The sequence below is a fragment of the Corythoichthys intestinalis genome, chromosome 1, assembly GCF_030265065.1.
Source record: "Corythoichthys intestinalis isolate RoL2023-P3 chromosome 1, ASM3026506v1, whole genome shotgun sequence".
Classification (NCBI taxonomy): domain Eukaryota; kingdom Metazoa; phylum Chordata; class Actinopteri; order Syngnathiformes; family Syngnathidae; genus Corythoichthys; species Corythoichthys intestinalis.
In genome coordinates, this window is record NC_080395.1 from 56,056,654 (window position 1) to 56,077,663 (window position 21,010).

Genomic DNA, 21,010 nt, shown 5'->3' on the forward strand with positions numbered 1-21,010 from the left:
TCTCTAAAATATGCCATATTTTTCTGTAAATTATTGTTGGAATGGAAAGATAAGAGGGATAAATACCTTCAACATACTGTACATAAGTATGGTATTTGTTTATTATAACAATAAATCCACAAGACGGCATTAACATTAACATTCTTTCTGTGAAAGGGATCCACGGATAGAAAGACTTGTAATTCTTAAAAGATAAATGTGAGTACAAGTTATAGTAATTTTGATAGTTTGTATATTGTGACTAAATATTGCCATCTAATGTATTTGTTGAGCTAAACTTAATGTTTGAATAGGGTATTATTTTGCATAGCTATTTTGATTGGGAATGCCAGATCTCTTTGCATTGAGCGCTTTTCTTTTTGTGAACATTATTTTATTTTTGAGGAATAGGAATATTATTTTTGTTGTGCTTTCACTAAATGATACTGTAGCAATTTAAATGTTCTTAAATGCCCAAATGCATGATGGGAATTTGAGCAACCATGAGTCACAGTGGTTGCTCCATATGGTATATCTTCTCTGCGTTGAGTCCAATACATGGTGTTAAGAAAAAGATCATCTCCAGTTATTCTTCCCCATGTCGCTTGTCACAATAGTTATAACAGTTGTGGAAGAGATGCCACCGCTTATTCCATTAAATAGCGCGGCTCCAATATATGCCTGCGTTACCAATTCGTCCATCTTGGTAATTGGCATGTTACGGACCGCCGATTCATGTTGGCTCGTTGTCGTAGGATGGCTCGGGTCGTACAATTTCCTCCTGAGGAAGACTGCGGCGAACATGTAAACACCGAGAGGCGTTGGATGGCTTTTTGTGGGTACTTTTATGAACAAAACAAAAGCATGTGGGGGTATAGCACTTGAGCCAGCGCTAAATGCGCACTTTCTCTACTCTCTCGCTCCCTCTCTCTCTCTCTCGACCACTTTCTTCCTCACTGCTCAATCTGACAATGCCGGTCACAATGAAAATAAGAGCGGCCCCCTTGGCGGGTGCCGGTAACACCTGCGTCCTCTCCACTTGCTTGTCTCTGCCCTTAGCTCTCAATATACTTCAAACTAGAGCTGGCCCTACCATTATTAGGTGAATTCTTTTCATTATGTTCCGACTCCCTCTTCTCCCTCAGACGAACATTTGATTAGCTGATGATTTGACTTGACTAAACAGGGATTGTCTCTCATATGTATCCGCTTTTTGGAATTTAAAATAAGGTCACCCGACAATAACGGAGAGCCAGCAATGCATTTTTTCCTACTTGGTTGAGCCTTTGACTTATACTCAGGTTCGACTTGTATGATGTTAATATAAAGAATTTGAAATCTACATTTTACATGTATACATTGTGTAAAGTTTATAGGTTTCTTCTCTACTGTGGCTCATTTGCTTGGCCAGATTTCATTTATTCATTGACACCTGGAGTCTGTGATGGACATGTTGTTAACATGATCTGAGGACTTTATTTGTCCATTATATGCACGGGTTCTCCAATACACCACCAGTGTTCTTCACATACGTATATGCCTTTTATAACATTTTTTACTTAAAAGCCTTTACAACTGTCATTATGTCTGTTATGTAAGAGTTTCGTCGAAGCAAAGCAACAGGGTTTGCTGAAAGAAAAGGACATTTTAATTTTACAGCCCACTAGCTCACTGTGGGAGCAGGAGTTGGCATGCAGGGTGCACCTTAGGTCCGCCAGCAATAAGTGCCCAGCTCCACCCTCAAAGGAACACGCATGGCAAAGATGTCCTGCTTTGGCTGTGACTTTATCGTTCTTATTTCTGCACAAGTCTCCCTTCCCCTTCTAATATCAGGATTGTAATTAAAGAGGCTTCTGTTGGTTGCACAGGAGCATCCATCTCCTGTCTCCTCTTCGTAGCTGAAGTTTAAATGAAAGGCTGAATTTCTTCCTTCACAGTCACTTCCTTAATGGATAATGTCTAGATAGGTTTTTTTAATGGCTGGAATTGATGGATTGTCCTCTAAAATGCTCTGGATTGTGACCACAAAATGAACATTGCAAACTCAACTTTAGCAGGTACTGTATATTGGAATAAATGGGATTATTTTAACCCACTTTTTGCTAAAACAATTTTTTTCCCCTTTTAATTCCATCGCCAAGAAAAAGGTTTATTCGCAGGGAAATTGAAGAACAACTTGCAAATACCTATTTACAGTTGATGGGCATGTGCTGTGGCCAGAATATACATTAGTCATGCTAAGCGATGGTAAATCCTTGTTTGGCTCCCAGTGATGAAGAGCGGGGGCTATCAAACTCATATTGGTTCTGATCTGCAGTTAATTTCTGGCCCAACAAGCTATAAATAACAAATAAGGCAAACACCTTGATTGTCAGATGTGCTATCCATACATACCATACAACTTACCTGAAATAGCGTTCCTCTTACTACCACCCCCCAACCCCCCCAATTTTTGGGTGCCAATTACTTGACTGACTGACTAGTGCGAGTCGTCCAGTGACGGAAAGTCAGCGTTTGGATCCCGATTATTACTGTCCACTATCAAAGTGTCCTTCCTAAGCAAAACACTGGATTCTAAATACTCCCAGTTGGTTGGCAGCGCATTTCATTGCATCAGTATTAGTATATGAATGTAGTCTATTTCCTGAAAAAAATTACTTGGGCAATAATTTTAAGAAGGCTTCGATTTACCTTTAGGTGTCTGGCAGTCATGCCAAAACACATGTTCTTGGTCGGGAATAATACCATTCACTTTATAAATTACGCAACACAATAAATAGATAAAACAACACTTAAAGGTGGGGGTCTCGCCTATTTTTCAGGCATATGGTATCATTCACACATTCAAGTAACAATTTTACCTTGAGTTGATTTGTGAAAGCGATATATTTCATATGACTTAATATACTGTAAGCTTGTGTTTGCATCATGACTGTCTCAAATGGCTGGAAATGGGTCTCTTAAGGAAACCCCCCCAACGCCCACCCCAACCTCTCCGTTTTGCTTTCGTTTCACTCAGTGCAACTACAGAGAGGCAGTCCAATAAAAGACGATCACGTTTGCTGAAAGTTTGACTCACGTCTATTTATAAGGTACACAACATTTCCTCACGCTTATAGTCTGCCCAAGCGCTAAGTGTTCGCTAAGCAAACATACAAACTTGATTTGTGGCGGAGGGTAGGCAGGATGCGGGGTAGGTAGGTGTTGTGCAGGAGGAGTGCATTTCGGCACACGTCAGAGCAGAGGATGAGCAAGGAGGAAAAGGCCGAGGTAGGTACCAGCAAGCGTTTCAGCCGCCCCCACCAGCAGATGTGACACATTTGACAGTTTCTCAAACATAGGTGAATGGTTCAGAAAACCACTCCAACTGTCTTTTTAACCAGGAAATTACCATATAACATGATTAAAAGCTTTTAAAATTGAAAATTGCATGTAAACCCCCCCCCCCCCCCCTTTAAAATACAGAGCATTTCCTCTTTCCAACACATCACTATGGCATAAACTGTATACAGTAGATTTCCTTACAAGGCTGCCCAGACACACTGCTGAATGCTAACATTATCTTTTAAAATACCCAAATAATGACTTTGCAGCGTTTCCCTCTTGTGAAGAGTAAGACGGGGTTGTTGGTGGATGGGGGTGGGTTTGATGGGGGAGCTGATGGATTCTGGAAGGATGTGATAGCAACCCGTGCAGAGTGGTAGAGATGGGGAAGACCGTTCAAGATAAGCATCGGTGCAACGGAAATGCACTCTGGGCTGCTGTGAGTAATTGTTCTGTCCTCTGTAACATTAGGTGTCATGGTAATGGAATATTCACAATGAGTAATATTGCTGATTGGCGGCCTGAAGTGAGGGATCATTCAAACATTCCAGATGCTATTTAATCATTGTGTCTTCACGAGTTCACTTTTATTGTTCACATCTGTAATACAGTGATAGTGAGAACATCCAAAAATGTGAACTTTGTTGTTGGTGTGTTTTTGATGACATTGTGCATTTGTCTAAACCAGGGGTGGGCAAACCGGTCCTCAAGGGCCACAGTGGGTCCTGGTCTTTGTTACAACTGATCCAGCATAGGCAGTTTAACCAATGAGAGGCCCGAGGAAACAAGACGCACCTGACTGCAGTCATCTGATTGCACTTGTAAGACACCAGATTGGTAAAAAAGTGTCCTTCATGGGTTGCAACGAAAACCCGCACCCACTTCGGCCCTTTGTGGAATAGTTTGCCCACCCCTGCTCTAAGCGCTTTATCGGTCCAGTCAGTCTATTCTGCTAATTTGACTCGAGTATTATTTAACCTAAAATATACTTTACAATCAAAGACGTATCGATTCCAGTATGAATTGTTTTGGTTTTCGCTCATGACAGAAGTTTCTCACCATCTTTTTCTGAGCTATAAAAGACTTGGCAGGAAAATTTAGACCACCTCTCTAAACGTATTCTGTATCGCACTGCTATTCCATCCCAGTGCACTCAAAAACACAGGGCAGAAAGTCTATCCCTCTGTGAGAGAAGCAAGAATGTTGCTGTGCAAGCAACCCTGTAATGAAATATGTCAGCTTTTGAGATTTGGATTAAAACCACAAGAGCTCTCACAACTTGAGGAATGGAGCCGTTTGCCAAGTTTGTTGCAAGTTTTGTAAAGCTTACATATCTTCTTTACCTCAGGTCCAACAAGCTGGAGGACAAGATCACTTTGCTCAAAGGTCGCATAGAAGACATCAAGCTCCCAGTGGAGAAGGTTGATATCATCATCTCAGAATGGATGGTCAGTACACAATATTCCAGAGTACATTATGTTGCTGAGGTCAGAATAATGTAGCCTACGAATTTATTGTAAAAAATGCCTTTGCTCACTTGGTGCACCCTAAAAGATATGTATCAAATGTTGATGCTCAGTCTTGGGAAACATCCAGTGTGATGGCTGTGATGAGACAGCGGTAATTTTGGTGTGGCAAATACAGCTTCAGGGTTCGTACGGGTCCTTGAAATCCTTGAAAATGCTGGGATTAATTGTTGTGTTTTCAAAGTTTGAAAAATACTTGAATTTTGCGTAAAGTCCTTGAAAAATCTTGGAAGTGCCAGTCACACAATAAATAATTGCCCAGTTTAAAAATATTAATTATTAAATGAAGGAAAATAATCGTTGCTACACACTCGTTCTGAAGTTGTTTTCCCTTAACGTCCCCTGTCACATCGTCGCTCCCAATTGTACAGTGCATTTGAGTCTATGCGTTGCAGTAGCAGTAAATGGATCGAAAGCTAATGCTTCAGTGTCGGACTCATCACTGGGGTCGTGTTATGTGATACTGCCTTTGGTTTAAACCTGTATAGTACAAACTTTCCTGAATCGTTCTTCGGGCCTTACTTCTTTCTCTGACCCACTTTCAATTTCGTATTCCTCGTTGTCGCACGATAGAGTATATGAGTCTTCACGACTGTTGTCAGTGATTTATATTCCTCCTGCCTTAATCCTTCCCCTTTGGTACATCATCCGTGTCTACAGTTCTTTTTGTTTTTTTTTAGACAACATTTTTTATTCTGACCAAAGATGACCCCGCTGCTGACTAAGAGGCATAAATAAGCCAGATTGAAGTTTGCAAAAATGTACCTGAGTAAGCCTCAAACCTTCTGGGAGAAAGTTTTGTGGACAGACTACTAGACTAAGTTAGAGCTTTTTGGAAAAGCGGGTCTTTCTACCCTTTACAGAAAAAAGAATGAGGCCTGCAAAGAAAAGGAACACAGTGCCTACAGTCAAACATAGTGGAAGTTCAATGATGGTTAGGGTTGTTTTGCTTCCTCTGGCACTGGGTGTCTTGACAGTGTGCAAGGAGTCATGAAATCTAGAGACCTCTTAAAAATGTTTTGCGTCACAATGTTGGACCTAGTTTTAGAAAAGTGGGTATGCGTCAGAGGTCATGGGTGTTCCAGCAGGACATTGAATCAACATTGTACACATACCTCAAATAACACCAAGAAATGGTTGGAGACGTTGGATAGTTTTGTTGTGGCCATCGATGAGTCAAGATCTAAATCCTATTGAATATCTATGGAGAGATCTCAAAAGTACTGTTGCATGAAGGCACCCTTAAAATCTGAGAGACCTGCAGCAGTTCGCAAAAGAGTGGTCAAATATTTCTTTTAAGAGTGGCAAGAAACTTGATGATGGTAATAGGAGGTAATTCCTCAGTTACTTCAACAACAACAACAACAACAACAACAACAAAAAAAAGTATATATATAATAAATAAAAAAAATTCAGGCCTTTTTTTTGTGTGTGTGAATGTTAATAAATAAAAAAAATTCAGGCCTTTTTTTGTGTGTGTGAATGTTAGCGTTTTTCTCCAGCTTTTTTTTTTTTTCCCCCCAATGCATATCCAAGAAATAACGTTGATACTGAAAAAAAATGTCATTGCCTTAATTTCTGAAAGAATTAGTGTGTTTTATGAAGAGAATTTATGGAGTGCCAATAACTTTGTCCATGACTGTATCATTCAGCTCTAATGTTAATCACACTAAGTAGTTGTATAATTCAAATAATTGAGAATACAGATTAAAGAGATGAAAGCTTGGTGATAAATTGCAGTCAATAACAGACTATTATGTGATAATACAGTAGTACATACTCCATTCAACCTTGTGGTTTGATGCTATCAACCAAACTTACATAATGCAATGTGTCACCAACTGTTCAGCATGTGTTAGCATGTCCTAAATGGGACTAAACCTGAACCATAATGTCCTCGGAATACCTAACTAAGGGGAGCAGTCTTATTTTGACTTGATGCCCATTTATCAGTGAGATTCTGCGTGGTGATACAGGCTGTACGGCCAAAGTTGAACGCACCGCTGAAGTCATCCCTAATTCATGAGCCTCCTGTATCTGTCCCCTCCAACTCCTCCCATCCATCGTGATACCCCAGGGTCACGAACAGGGGTCGTCAGCCAGAGCCTTCCTATCCCCTCACCGGGGAAATTGAAATTCGGCAAGTGACATGCTTGTGGAACGGTGAAGGATAGGGAGCATAATATCTAATGACACTGGCTCACGGAACACTAATATATCTAAGGATCTTCTAGTCACTTCGCATCTAGGCTCTAGTGGCAGACATTTCTTGGAGACTACAACATTGAAAAGGTCGCCCTCCAATCTGCTCTCACAAAATATAGAAAATGACAATAAACATGATGTGCATCTGCACACCTCTTGACCAGGGACTTAATACTACCTTAGTTGTTGGATCCTTTAATGATAATGTTAGTTAAGTTTATTTATACAGCCCCAAATCATTAAAAGATCCCAAAGGACTTCATAGACAGGTGACATTAATATGCTAATAAATTTAAGATTAAATATTTAAACATTATTTATGCATATATAAATACCAATCAATGCAATCAGTGATGACATTCCATGATCTGGAGGCAAAACAATCAACAAAATGTTAATACAAAAGTTTGTTGTAATTCATGCCATTATTTGTTATCGTGAACACACATAAACCTGTGTGAACATTGACCTTATTTCCACAATCACCTAATCACCCCTTCTGTTTCATATTACAAACATATCCTGCAGATTTTATAACAGTCCCTTTATTCATTCTTGTTGTTTTGAACACAAATATACTGACCCTTTTAAAAAACAATTGAACATCATGCAAAAGTTCATTTATTTCCATAATTCATTGCAAAGTAAAAACTTTCAGGGGGAACAACTTCACTGATTTCAAGTGTTTGCTTATTTTCACATATTTTGGGCTTCTAGCTCATAAAACCCATGGAAAAGGGATTTGAAAAAAAAAAAAGTACTGTAAAGAAATCGGCCTACATTTTTTCAGGGCATGAATTTATATAATTTAACGTTCTCTTAGAAATTCTCTCATTATTGTGGCAAATCGCTTCAGTTGTCTCAATTCGATTAAACATGGGGAAGACTGCAGACTTGACAACTGGCCAGAAGAACATCATTTACACCCTCCATAGGATGGGTAACCCTAAAATGTTTATAGCTACGGAGGCTGGTTGTCCAGAGTGCTGTGTACCCGCATATCAATGTAAAGTCTAGTGGAAGAGCAAAATGTCTGATGATTTACAATGACAAAGATGACCGTGGGCTTCAGCGGGCTATCAAACAGAGAAAAAAATCTGACATAGATACAAAATGAGTAGAATGAGTTACAGCTTCAAAAAGCACCACATTCCAGCGTGAAATATCCATAGTCAGTCCTGGTTTGGGGTGCAATGTCCATTACGGGTGTCAGTAAACTCTGTTGCTGTGACCTAGGATTTAAGGAAGCAATCCACCAGAATGTTTAAGACTTTGTGGTTCCCTCATCTTAGGATCTGTATGGAGATGCAGATTTAATATTCCAGCAGGACCTGGCCCGTGCCCATCCCTGGTGGTATAAGCACCAAAATCTGGTTTGATGTCCATGCCATCACAGTGCTTGCTTTGCCACAAGTTTGTTTTTCCGACTATGACAGCACTAATTATTATGAACACTACAAGACCCCTTAAGCCTGGGTTATATCTGACGAGTTAAACATTCTGTGTGGAAACAAGACTCATAGAGTTCATCCGGCACACATTTTTCACAATGTGTACTCTGTGCTGCTCCGCGCAGCTCTGTGCGGCTTGCCCCTGTGGTGAAACAGATCCCAGACTACAGGGGCAGCAAAAAGTACAGTATCTGCGGCATACGAACAACTTCATATTATAGCGAGCGAGCAAGAGACACAATCCATTCAGTCCATTTCCTGAAACATAGGGGAGCTCGCGGCAACTTCTGTGTTGATTGATGGCATTTTCATCTTAGAGGTCTTTATCGGCTGAATCATGTAAATGTTTGTATTCGCGAACTTCTGCAATTAGTAGTTCATCCGCCATGGTTTGCCACAGGAATTGATGAATCCTCTCCGCCCTTTCCACTTGCCTCCGCCAATATTAGCTCGTATGCCGTGCATCTCCGCACGAAATGTCAGCGTGTTTTAAAAGTTTCAGCAGGTACACTGTGCGGAAATCTGACATGTTTGTACGCCTAGCGGAAAGGCGTGGCCGCTGATGTGACTTTTTCGTGTGAAGGTGTGTGGACAACGCGGATGTGTCCGGTATAAACCAACCTTAAGACCTCTGAACTGAGACAAATGTGCTTTCTTTGCCCCCCCCGCACTCCTTTGTTTTGTTTTTTTGTTTTTTAATATTTGAGGAACTATTCAAACTTTTATTACTTTTATTACTATTCAAAGTTACCTAGCCTTGTGAACAAGTAACACCCTTCCATGTTAAATCATGAACTAACTGTGGCTCATCATTTTTGGGGGCAAAACCTAGTTCCTTTTCACTGACCCCACCCAAGCCTTTTTACTAAACATGTTAAATCAAGAAATCACCTCGAACCTGTCATAAAAAAATAATGAAGTATGCGAAAAGAAGAAAAAAATCAACGTGGTGATCAGTACCTCCTAACTCAAGACGTCTGCAACAACACTCAGCCTTTTTCCGCGATGTGTCTGTCAGGCCTAAATCTTGCCACAATCTCTTTTGACTTCAGCTTGAGGCTGCTTTTCTGTCTCAGGACCTGGACGACTTTGTGTGATTGATGGAACAATAAAGTCTCCCTTTGCCAGAAAATCCTTAAGGAAAATGTTCATCAATTTGTGACCTCAAGCTGAAGTGCACTTGGTTTTGCAGTAAGACAGTGATCCAAAACAAACCAGCAAATCAACCCCTCAATGGCTTTTTTAAAATGGTTTTGGAGTGGGCGAGTAAAAGTTAGTTTATTTTGATGGACACTCTATGGCATAGTACTGCAGAGATGGGGATTTTTAAGTATTTTGTTTTATGACATTTTGTTTGCTTGTGTTTGTCTGGTTATTTACGTTTGTTTGAGCTTTTATATGGGGAAACTTAATCACATTTTTTTTTTTTTTTTTATCTAATGCTTCTCATCATTACTTAATGAGATGGTTTCATGAATATATGGTGTAAATTATTGCACAGTGGGACATGGCAGATTTTTTTTTATATCCCCATAACAAGATTGTTAAATACAGTAGTAGCCGATGCGTTACTTTTTTGTCCATTAAAGATTGTTCTGAAGTAAAAGGTATCATACAGTTAATGTCCAATTGTCTCTGCCATTAGTGTGCACGGAGAAGACAGTGTTAACAGGAATAATGGACAGATGCTTGATAAATGTGCTTTGTCAGTGATGGTGATGGAGGAGAAAGAAGTGAATGAGTGTCCATCTTTCTTGGTAGTGTTTGAAAGACTGTTTTTAGTAGCACCACTGTCATTTCATAACTCACACCATTGATCGCTCCTCTCTTTTGGCACACGGAGAAACAAACACTGAGAATCAGATAAGAGACTTAGGGGGCTGGCAGTGATCATGAGGTCCCCAAAGACTAAATAAAGACTCTCACCAAGATCAATCACCGGTGATACGCCTGTTTGCTTTGTAGTGATACTATAGCATGGCACATTCAAATACTACCGTAACGTTTTGCTTTGTTTTTGTCAGTCCAGTACAGTCAGAACAAAAGATCTGACATGAGCAACTGTCTCAGGTCGACCTAAGCATTTTTAATATATTATCAGCAGGTGCTAAACATTTGAATTGTTTACTGTAGGTGCAGAATACTTGAACGGCAAATAGTATATTTAAAAATGAATGATTTTAATGTGATGTAAAGCACTTCACATGACCGAATGTTGAATTGTGTTCTGCGAATGAATCGGTCTTGCCCAAATGTATATGAATTTGAAGCTACTAGTTTCAGTGGCTTGCTTCACTACTTCCTCTTCTACTGGAATCTCTGCCCTAAGCCATGCCCCTACATCTCAATCGGCAGGCCCAAGGGTAACCTGGGAAAATGAATCCCTAGAAGTGTTTTAAAATTGTGCAGTCCTAGAAAATGCCACTGGAGGCTGGCTTCAAAACTGTAATCCTCCATTGACTTGTACTAAACAATGTTAGATTTTCTCATCAAAATAAACCTTTTATAAGCCTTGTACATATTTTGAATGGCTTTCTCGCAGATGCAGTAGACAAATGTATCATATTTTTCGGACTATTAAGTCGCAGTTTGGCTGGGGGTGCGATTTATACTCTGGAGCGACTTATGTGTTAAATAATTAACACATTATTATATTATTTCACATGTTATTTTGGTGTTTTGGAGTGACACTGATGGTTTGGTAAACTTGTTAGCATGTTCCTTATGCTACAGTTATCTGAATAACTCTTAATAGCTATGTTACGTTAACATACCGGCCATGTTCGTATTACGTTGTTCATGCATCATGTAACATTATCATACTGTATACTTATTCAGCATGTTGTTCTCTCTTGTATTTTTAATTTAAATTGCCTTTCAAGATGACATATCTGTTCTATGTGTTGGATATTATCAAGTAAATTTCCCCCAAAAATGCGACTTATACTCGGGTGCAACTTATGTTTTTTTTCCTCATCATTGCGCTTTTTTGGCCTGGTGCGACTTGTACTCGGGTGCGACTTATAGTCCAAAAAATACGGTACTCTGTTTAGTTTCACTTATAATGGGTGGCGCTACAGAGAGCCAATATGTATTTATTTATATATAACAAATTGTCCAAAATATTTAAGTCATTACAAAATAGATTGATATTAAGCTAAAAACAATTTAAATCTGTATCTACTTTCTAAAATGTTGGAGTGCAACTTTTAAAGTTTTAACGCAGAAATTCAAACATGTCAGAATTCATCAAGTCAGTTCAATGTTTGTCAGTAGGTAGATTAATAGAGGCCCCTTCTTAGTCTCATTATTGGCACTGAGAGCATTACCTGCCTCAAAAGAAAATGGAAGTGATCAGTCATCCTCCTCTTTCGTCCATCTTACTGTCAATCACTCGTATAACACTCTCACAGATTTGACAGGTTCACAGGTGACACAGGTGGTAAAATGTTGATTTATTGGTTGCATCTATGTTAAATATTCTTGTGTTTGAGTTATATTTATGTACAGCACTCATTAAGCTCTTTCCTCAAAGTGCTATAACAATGAGGCAGTGTGTAGCGAACACATTTTAATTGACCTTCCCAACCAGGTGTTGATGTGGGATTTGTTAATCAAAATATCTAATCAGTTTATTAGGCAGACTATGTTATATTGCAGGAAGTAGCTCATTTTTATTGAGCGAGCTAACTTGTTAGCAATTTTGCAAACACTAAGGATGCTGCATATAAAATGGAAGATAAGTGCCTTCTTTGTTTACAAAAAAGACTATTTTTAAACCAAAGGAACAGCTTTATTCTTATATTTGGATTTGACTAAAAGTTATTGTGTAATCTCTTTATACAGTTGGTGTAAATCAAAAATTAAGAGGGAAAAAATATAAAAACAGCAATTTTCATCCGGTAACTGGAGAAGAAAAGTACAAACTAATTTGCCTTTGTTCCGACATGGGCTAACTGACCGAACCTTCACCTCCCACCATAAATGGGTGTTCCAAATCAAATCTTTTTTTTAATTTAATTTTATTTTTTTTATTTTATTTTTAGGTTCAAAGCCCTTGCAACACAATGCTGTATTTGCATGTTTTACTTTCTAATATAATAGCTGTATGACTGATTTCATAATACTGCGTGAATTTCCACATAGCTAAATTGATGTGATACTAATTTGCGTGTTCCCCATTTGCTTGGATTAAAATGGACATTGCGTTTCAATTAGAATCTGTATAATGTTCGGTCACCAAGCGATTACACACGGAATCTATTACACGGAGTATCATATGGTAATTTGGTGCCATCTGAACATACTCATAGTAGAGCCTTGCTGACATATACACTCTGCCCTGACTATTCAGTGGGTCCTGTTTAGAAATGGCTTCCTCTTTGCAATGTAGCAATTCAGCTGGCAACAGCGGATGGCAAGGTGGATTGTGTTCGCAGACAGTGGTTTCTGGAAGGTTTGTTGAGCCCATCCATTCTGTGATGTCCTTTATAGTAGCATTCCTGTTTTTGGTGCAGTGCCGTTTAAGGGCCCGAAGGTCACAGGCATCCAGTTAGGGATATCACGGTTCATGTGGGTGTATTGCACAGTTTCATTTTTGTGTGCTCGCTTCGGTACACTTGCGTACCGTTTTGGTTTTGTTTTATGCATTTTTTCCACACTCATAAAATCTATTATTAGGGTGAGCTAAGCGCTGCGTGCGTAACCTGCGTGCCTTATGTGGGACACTGTTGTATCAATTTGATCTCCATACTATTGACAAAAGAGGGCTCCAAATTAAAAGTTTGCAGTCATGACAAAAGGCATCAGGACAAATGCAAGCAAGAAGCCTGAGCTAGAAGACCATCTTCACCATTTTTGGCCTCAAGTGAATGGCTGGCGGCGTTGGGCGCGACCGCGGGAGACTGGACCACCGGTGCCATCACGGAAGAACTTTTTGGCTTCATTAATTTTACCAATGGACAAAGCCAAACGGATAAATCCAGTTGTATTGACATGTTGAAGCCACTTAAATCGCCACTATCTCCCAATGAATTTTGCATCTACATCGAAGAAAAACCAAAACAAATACTTCCAGAAACCAAACCGAAATTACATTTTAGTCTACTGTTGTACCCCAAAATTAAGTATGGGTTTTCAACCCTGACCGTTACACACATTGTTTAAAATTCTCTTTATCTTTGGATTATCCTATGTACCGTAGAGGATTTTAACGCTTTGTAAAAAATAGTAGCATCGAAGTAAAAAAAAAAAATCTTGAAATTTCACAAGCTCATTTTGTTTGCGTTTCTATAGCCTGAGACTGAAATTTCTGTGGAATTTTCCAATTTTATTGCTGATAGCTATATAACAGAAATGAGTGAGCATTGGAATCTTCTCTATCTTTTGGTTTCGTTTGTGTTCTTGGTCATAGTGCAAAACATTTTGTGGGACTTAAAAGATCATTATAAATCCTCAAATGGCTAGCAGTATGTGGTTGCCTCTTCTGAAAATGACTAGCATTTAATGTGTTAAAAGGCAGTGGCCTAGGGCCATCCTACAGCCCACTCACACGGAAAGATTCAGTGGTTATTGGTGGCAGTAGAAGAAGAGGAAAAATCCACAGGCTGCCAAACTGGTCATGGCAAACAACCATTTACTCTCATATTCACACTAACACTTCAGTAGCACTTAAAATGCATGTTTTGTAAAGTGTCCTTAAAGACACCGTTTTTCCTCATGAAGCTCTCATCTTCCCTGTTTATATTATGGTTACCTGATGTTGGATCGTTGTTCCTTTTCCCTTCTCTCGTGTAAGGGAATGATTGATATTTGCAACAGAAAACTGGAGGGCGCAAAGCTCACCTACTGTTTTAAGAAGTTGTGATTCACTGTGTTTCTCTGGTCTGAAATTGAATCCGTAGTCCTCCACTCCATCAAGCACATTCACAATCAGATTGGTAGTTTCTGCTACCTCAGAATAGGCTTACTGTGGTTGAAAACTATTATTTGCAGTTTAATGGTATGATATTATTGTGGAAAAGAAACCTGTGTCAAGGTGAGTTTGTGGTAGAACAGTAAAAAAAAAAATGTGTCAAAAGCGGTTTGCTATTTTTATTTTAATGCTTGATCACTGTCTGTGAGGCCGCAGGGAGATGTGTTTTATATGCTAATTTAGTTAATGTGTATATGCTGTTTCAGCCCATTCTCATTAGGGTTTTCATTAGTCTCTTATGTTAATGCAAAGTGGCTGTACTGCAGTGTGTCACCTCTGCAACCCTGGCACTGAACTTTACATGGAGACACTCCTACAAAATCAACAGAAAACACCCAATTACAGATTTGCGTGCACACAACTAAGCCTGACGCAATATGCAATAATTCCATTTATCGCGGAAAAATGAAGGCGGTAATTTTTTCGCAGTGATTTATCGCCTTGCGTGTATGTGCGTGCGCGCGTGCGGCAGACGTCCTGTTAAAAGTTCGTATTCCTCGTTACCAACTGCGCAAAATGCATCTTCGTTCCAGGTCCGGCAAAAACTAGCGCCGGAGCCAATCGTTCCCATTATATCCTATTGTTCAACGTATACCGGCCGCGTCAGTGCTCCGTAGTGACTGTGGACCATCTTTGACGCGCCGGTGTTGTTGACGTGTGGGCGCTCCTGTCAGGAGTGACATTTCACGCGGGGCGGCTATTTTTTGGCACAACGCCGAATATTTACAACAAAGTCCGCCAAAACATTGTTACCGGCTTCGCTGCTACGAACAACCTCGCTTTGACAACGAACAGCTGAATGAAATTAAGAGCGCTGTGCTTCAAACTCGTCATGTTTATGAAAGTCGATTGTCATATGCTGGTGTTGTGTAGTAATGAGCAGACGTGACTTCAGCACCGCTTGCTAACTTTTTTGATGCGCGCACACACTAGATATCATGAAATGGCAAACTAGATGTGCTATGTCCCATGCCATTGGCTACGTGAGCCCAGAGTGATTATGGGACATGTAGTCCATATACTACATCAATGAATTTTAAACTGTCATGACTGAATGGAAGTTAAGAAGGCCAAATCAATCCATACCAGTGACTATAGATAATGTTGCAAATATTGTTAATTCAGTACGTGACACAGATGGATTCGGACCACAAATAGGATGTCTTGCTCATGTAGTAAACCTAGCTGCTAAGAGAGCTGTAGCAATCAACAGTGTGCCCTGCCTCACTTTACAAGCAGTAAAGATTGTTCTCAGCACTTTTATACGATTTTTTTTCAGATCAGTAAGAAGTAAGCACATAAATATTATGCACTAAAATGCATGTTTATATGATAGCAATTTAATTTTTGCTCGCTCGTTAGCAAAAAAAAAAAAAAAAAAAAAAAAAAAAAAAACGAAACAAAAAATATAATTTTTTTTACAGAGTATTAAATGTATTGAATCGGATCGAAAATCGTGTCCCCCGTATCAAAAATCGTACCGAACCATGACTTAACTGTATCGTTGCATCTCTATGGAACACCATTGCAGAAGCTATGATGGGAAAAGTTTTCATTTGCCTAAATGCTTGTTATTAAGTGCCTTTTTTTTTTTTTTTTTTTTTTTTTAAACATTTTATGTGTTTCTGTGCGGTATCAATATTGTTGTTTTTTACTTAACAGGCATGGTCTATTGTTTTTAGTTGTGATTTCTTAAATACTCTTAAATTCAAAAACTTTTTATCGCATTTAAATGGGTGTATTTGATCTATTAATATATACTGTATTCGCACTGTTATTGTAAATTGGTTAAAAAAAAATTGGGTGCGGTGCAATAATATCGCATATCGCAATAATTTATGAGAATAATTATCGCACAGTTTGTTATCACGACAGGCCTACACACAACCAGCACTTGGTTTCGATCTCCACTGGAACGACACAGCAAGTCCGCGTAAATACGATGTAGTATTCATGCCTTGCAATAGGGGGAAGTGGAGTTTTACAACATGACAGCCAATACTCACTTCCTTGACAACATCCTCCTGAGCTCAGGCTGTTCGGCGCAGTCAACCGACATTGGATTTTCAGTAGTTCTAGGGAATGGGAATTTCCCTGCCGACTAGTCTGATTTTTATTTGCGACTTGTCGACTAGTCTATAAGCAAGAAAACTTGCAATTTAATACACATATTAGATAAAAAGTTTAAAATGCACAAATTTTGTGTGTTGATTGCCTATTTTAGCCGGAATTTCAGAACAAGTTTTTAAATTCTATTGATGTTACATAAAATTACTAAAGGTAAACAATTGAAAGAGAAATACGTTCGCCAAAACTTCCCCAAACTTTGTGTCGCTACCCCCTCCTACGTGTGTGTGTGTGTGGGGGGGGGGGTGCATTTCTTTCAGACTTGTCCAGTGTTGGCGACTTGGTACTCTCTGTGCGTCGAGGGACGGGATTTTATAACTCTGACATTACGTCATTTTTGGTCTGCATTGGCAACAAAATAAACCACACATTTCAAAGATGGATGATGCACTGTCTCTTTCTCAGTTCTAAGATTCAGTAGCAAATTAAATTAGTTACGTTTCCAGTTTAATTTTGCTTTGCTTTCAGTTTGCCATGTTGATGATTGTGATGTTTGTTTACCGCTTTTCGTCTTACTACGAAGAAAGAGGAAATCGTGATTGGCCCGCCATGATATTGACGTCATCAGCCTTCGCGCTGTGACTGGCGAATTTACCGGCTGCTTTCATGCATGCCGCGTCCCAGTGAAGTCCCGGACATTATACTAGGACGCGACCCAGTTTATGTCTGTGTCATCTCTGTGTCAGTCGACCTGGGAAATTCCTTTCAGACATAAGGGCTACCGGAGTTCAACGTACAGTATGTCTGAAAGGGGCTCATGATGCTGCGTTTAACAGAGTAGTAAACTACGAAACGTTTAAGTATGAGTAGGCAGCTAAACGACTAGTCGCGCCCATCCCTACGTCTCGCATCGCAATGTTAATGACAGACTGTTTTCTGTTTGGACTGATGGAAAATGAGAATTAGTACTTCGTGTTGCACTGGACTACAAAACTTCGAAATATCAACGTAACGTTGACTGAGAGCCATGCTACTCTGATTGCACAAATATCCATGAAGGACACTCGAGTTGTTTGTACTTACATGAGTTGTTAATATATAGTACAATGCTACCTGTGTCATAACTTAGCATGTAAAGGTTTTTGTGCATGTGTGTAAAAGGAGAATTAACAAAAATTAGGACATAAAAAGTAGTTTATTCATCAAGACACCACACAATCTTGCAGAAATCTTAAAGAAAAGCACAAATAAAATGGAAGTGTTTAATATATTCAACATTGTTCCATCGGCACCTACTAATGCCACCTGCAGTCTGCTTTCAAAAGTGGAGCAAGCTGATCGGACGTTTTTTTCAATGCTCAGCTGTCTGCTTCAGTAATGTAATCTCCAAAAAGTCTCGCGAGTCAGTTGACGTGCTGTGCGCATCAAAACTACTGTAGTCGGTTTCTGCCTTAAAATTTTTATTTTTGGCATGTATTCAATGCTTCTTCACTGACAACGTATAGCTATAAAGGTTATAAAATACAAAACAACGTGGCCAAATGTTGGAGGATACACAAGAGAAGGGGCCCGCCATCAGCGGTGACTGCGCATGCCCAAAATGAGCTGCGGCTTGTGCTGATCATCGCAGCAAGAGAGTTAGTCAGCTGTGGTTTGTTTATTTCACTGCTCAACAAGCCTGCAGTCGAATCGTTCCATGTGGCAGCCCTCAACTGAAAGCTTGTCTTTGTTTGAACATTAAATAGCTTGTCTTTGAAATGTATTCAATTTTGGTTGAACATGATAAATGAATCATTGTATTCAGTTTTTATGTTTAACACAACGTCCCAACTTCATTAGAATTGGGGTTCTACAAAACATCCCGCAAAAATGTGGCTGCAACACTGATTAAAATTTTTTTTTTTTAATTGTTGGGTGTGGACATTAAGGTATTGGTGGCAATAATCCTGGACCATCATTGATCATGAAGGTATGACTCCATACAGGCCTCTCTCGTATCCCTTTTCCTTCAAGTGAAGCAGTGTCCCGTGAAATTGGCACTAAATTATGAGGCTGGTGTATGGCCGTGTGAGGGTTTTAAAAAGGGTATAACGTTAAGGTCATTGAGTGGACCATAGTCAGCAAAATTGAATGTATCTGACTTTGGATCACAACCAATTCAGCATTGGCAAACAAAAAATTTATCCCTTTTCTAAAATTCCAATTGGTTTAGGTTTATCTGTATCATTACTCTCGTAGTCATCAGCTTTGGACCTTGATGTCTATGGTGTTGATTTGGGGGTCAAAGTTATAAATCATTGTTGCGCTCCTCGTTTGTTCCTCCTCCTGTCATCCTCTCAGTGCAAGGCTGTAATTCGCATAATAAGCGCTTACCTCAATTTAGCACTATTTATCCATCCTCAACTTACACAGTGCGTAACCTAGTGAATAGGATTGCTTTTTGGCTTGGCCAATCTGCTGGTTGGAAGTTAGGGGGGGGAAAAAAGGCCATTCATCAGCAGAATCTGACATGATGTGTAGACTAAATGCAATTTAAGAATTAAATAATATAACGCTTGATGTGCTCTCTGCTGGAGCAGAACAGTATGTTGTCTTGGGGTCAAATCTGGATGTTTTGTTGCAGACCTTGTAGAGATGTTAATCTTTTTATGGTCCTGGAGATTTGGGGTTTTCATTGTTACAAATGACAACTGTCATTTAAAGCAACACTAGGTAACTTTCAGTTTTGGTCGATTTTAGTGGCACAGGTGGACAAAAGCGGTCGTGTTTTGCCTTAAGACTGCATTTCCCATGAGGACCACCACACAGTGTTGTAAAATCCTGATCTCCCGGTCGCCTAAAGTTGGATTGAACAACATTTCTATTTCTAGCGGTTGTGTGAAGGATGAATAGTGAGGATATGAATCCAGTTGTGGCTAAGCAATATCATATGACACTGTTGAAAATAAGAATCGTTTGATTTTGCACCGTAATCCGCCCCACCCTGTTTATTCTTGACTGTCCTTTTATTCTGGTAGCCTCCCTTTTTCTTTTTTGTCTCCTCTGACAAACCTTCGTCTCTTGTTACGCTGCCATTTTTGCAGAAATGGCGCGAAAGCGTTCGTATCAACTTCCGTCTTTATAACGAAGGGGGAAAGTGACGTATGCTGTAAAGCAGTCAGCACACTTGTTTTTTTTTTGTGTGTGTGTGTGTGTGGCAGGGTTCCTGCCACCCTCCTCAAAGTTAATTAGTGCGGGTGAAAGCGAAACAAACCCCCTTAGGCCATAACAAATGTGTAATTCAACTAGTTGTCGTTCGACATCATAGATGTTATGAAAATATAAAGATTCGAAAAGTTCCCTAGTGTTCCTTTAAAGGGAACCACGGATAGAAAGACTTGTAGTTCTTGAAATATAAATGTTAGTATGAGTAATAATAGATTGATATTAAAACCCCTCTTGATGTTTTTGTTTATATAAAATTTGTGAAATTAGTTTAATAGGTCGCCATTGTTGTTGACACCACAATGCACTGTGGGTGGTGACATCAATGGGCAGGGCTGCAGGGCTTTCAGAGTATGACTAGCAACATAAACATGTCATCTGTTCATTCCTTTCAATTTGAACCCGAGAGGAACATTAATGATCAAGACAGCACTGTCGATATTTCACAAAATTAGCAGCAAAAGCAAATTGAACGGGAAAGACGGGATGAGACGAGAGTAGACAAAATCAGTGTTCTGCCAAGATGTCCAACACTGGCGAAACATCTGTAAGAGGCGAATTTGACACTTAAAGTACTGCTGTGCGCTTTCAGCTTTTGTTTAGATGCATACAGGCAGAACGTACTAAAAATGCCTGAAGACAATACTTACGTATTACGTAGTAATATCAAGTAAGGTTGGTTTAAATACACTACGTGACCAATTTGGTCACCAGATCAACAATTTGCTTTAAAGCTACCACAACAAAACAATGCTTAAAAGTATGAGAGGGAAACACATGCAAAAAGTATTTTGAGGCACTGAAAAGGTAATAAAAGGCTCAATAAAAAACACGAATAGTAATTACTTGCTGCTTTTAACCAATGTCCGCATGTGTAGATGTCTCGCTGCGTAGGATGGTATTGCAGAACACCGGTAGTAAACGTCTAGTGACCGCTGCGGACTCAGCACTATTGCTGCATGCAGGTAGCGTTCAAGACCACACTGTTTAGTAACATTAACTAACACCAAGAAGGACCATGATATATTTTTTCTACATCGATAGTATATATATTGTTTATTAATCTATTAGCTGCAATCAGTAACAAGTCCTCAGATCAAAACCAACAAATCTGTTACGGTCCATGAAAGCGGAAGCCAGCAGAAAACAATAACAGAGGGTTGTGTAGAAGGGTTTATTGAACACACAAAAAACATACAATCACAAAAAGAGGTTGACAGTAAGTCGGGATCAATAAAAAGTAAAAATAAAAAATAATTAAAAACAAGAACAGAGGGAAA

The 21,010-nt window shown here is 39.4% G+C and overlaps 1 protein-coding gene across 1 annotated transcript in view; it reads left to right on the forward strand.

Moving 5' to 3' along the window:
* Nucleotides 1-21,010, forward strand: part of prmt3 (protein arginine methyltransferase 3) — an 89,244-nt gene that overhangs the window by 16,521 nt on the left and 51,713 nt on the right. The window contains exon 10 of the mRNA XM_057835692.1: nt 4,652-4,751. Coding sequence (XP_057691675.1) covers nt 4,652-4,751 — 100 coding nt within the window. The remainder of the gene's footprint in view (nt 1-4,651; nt 4,752-21,010) is intronic.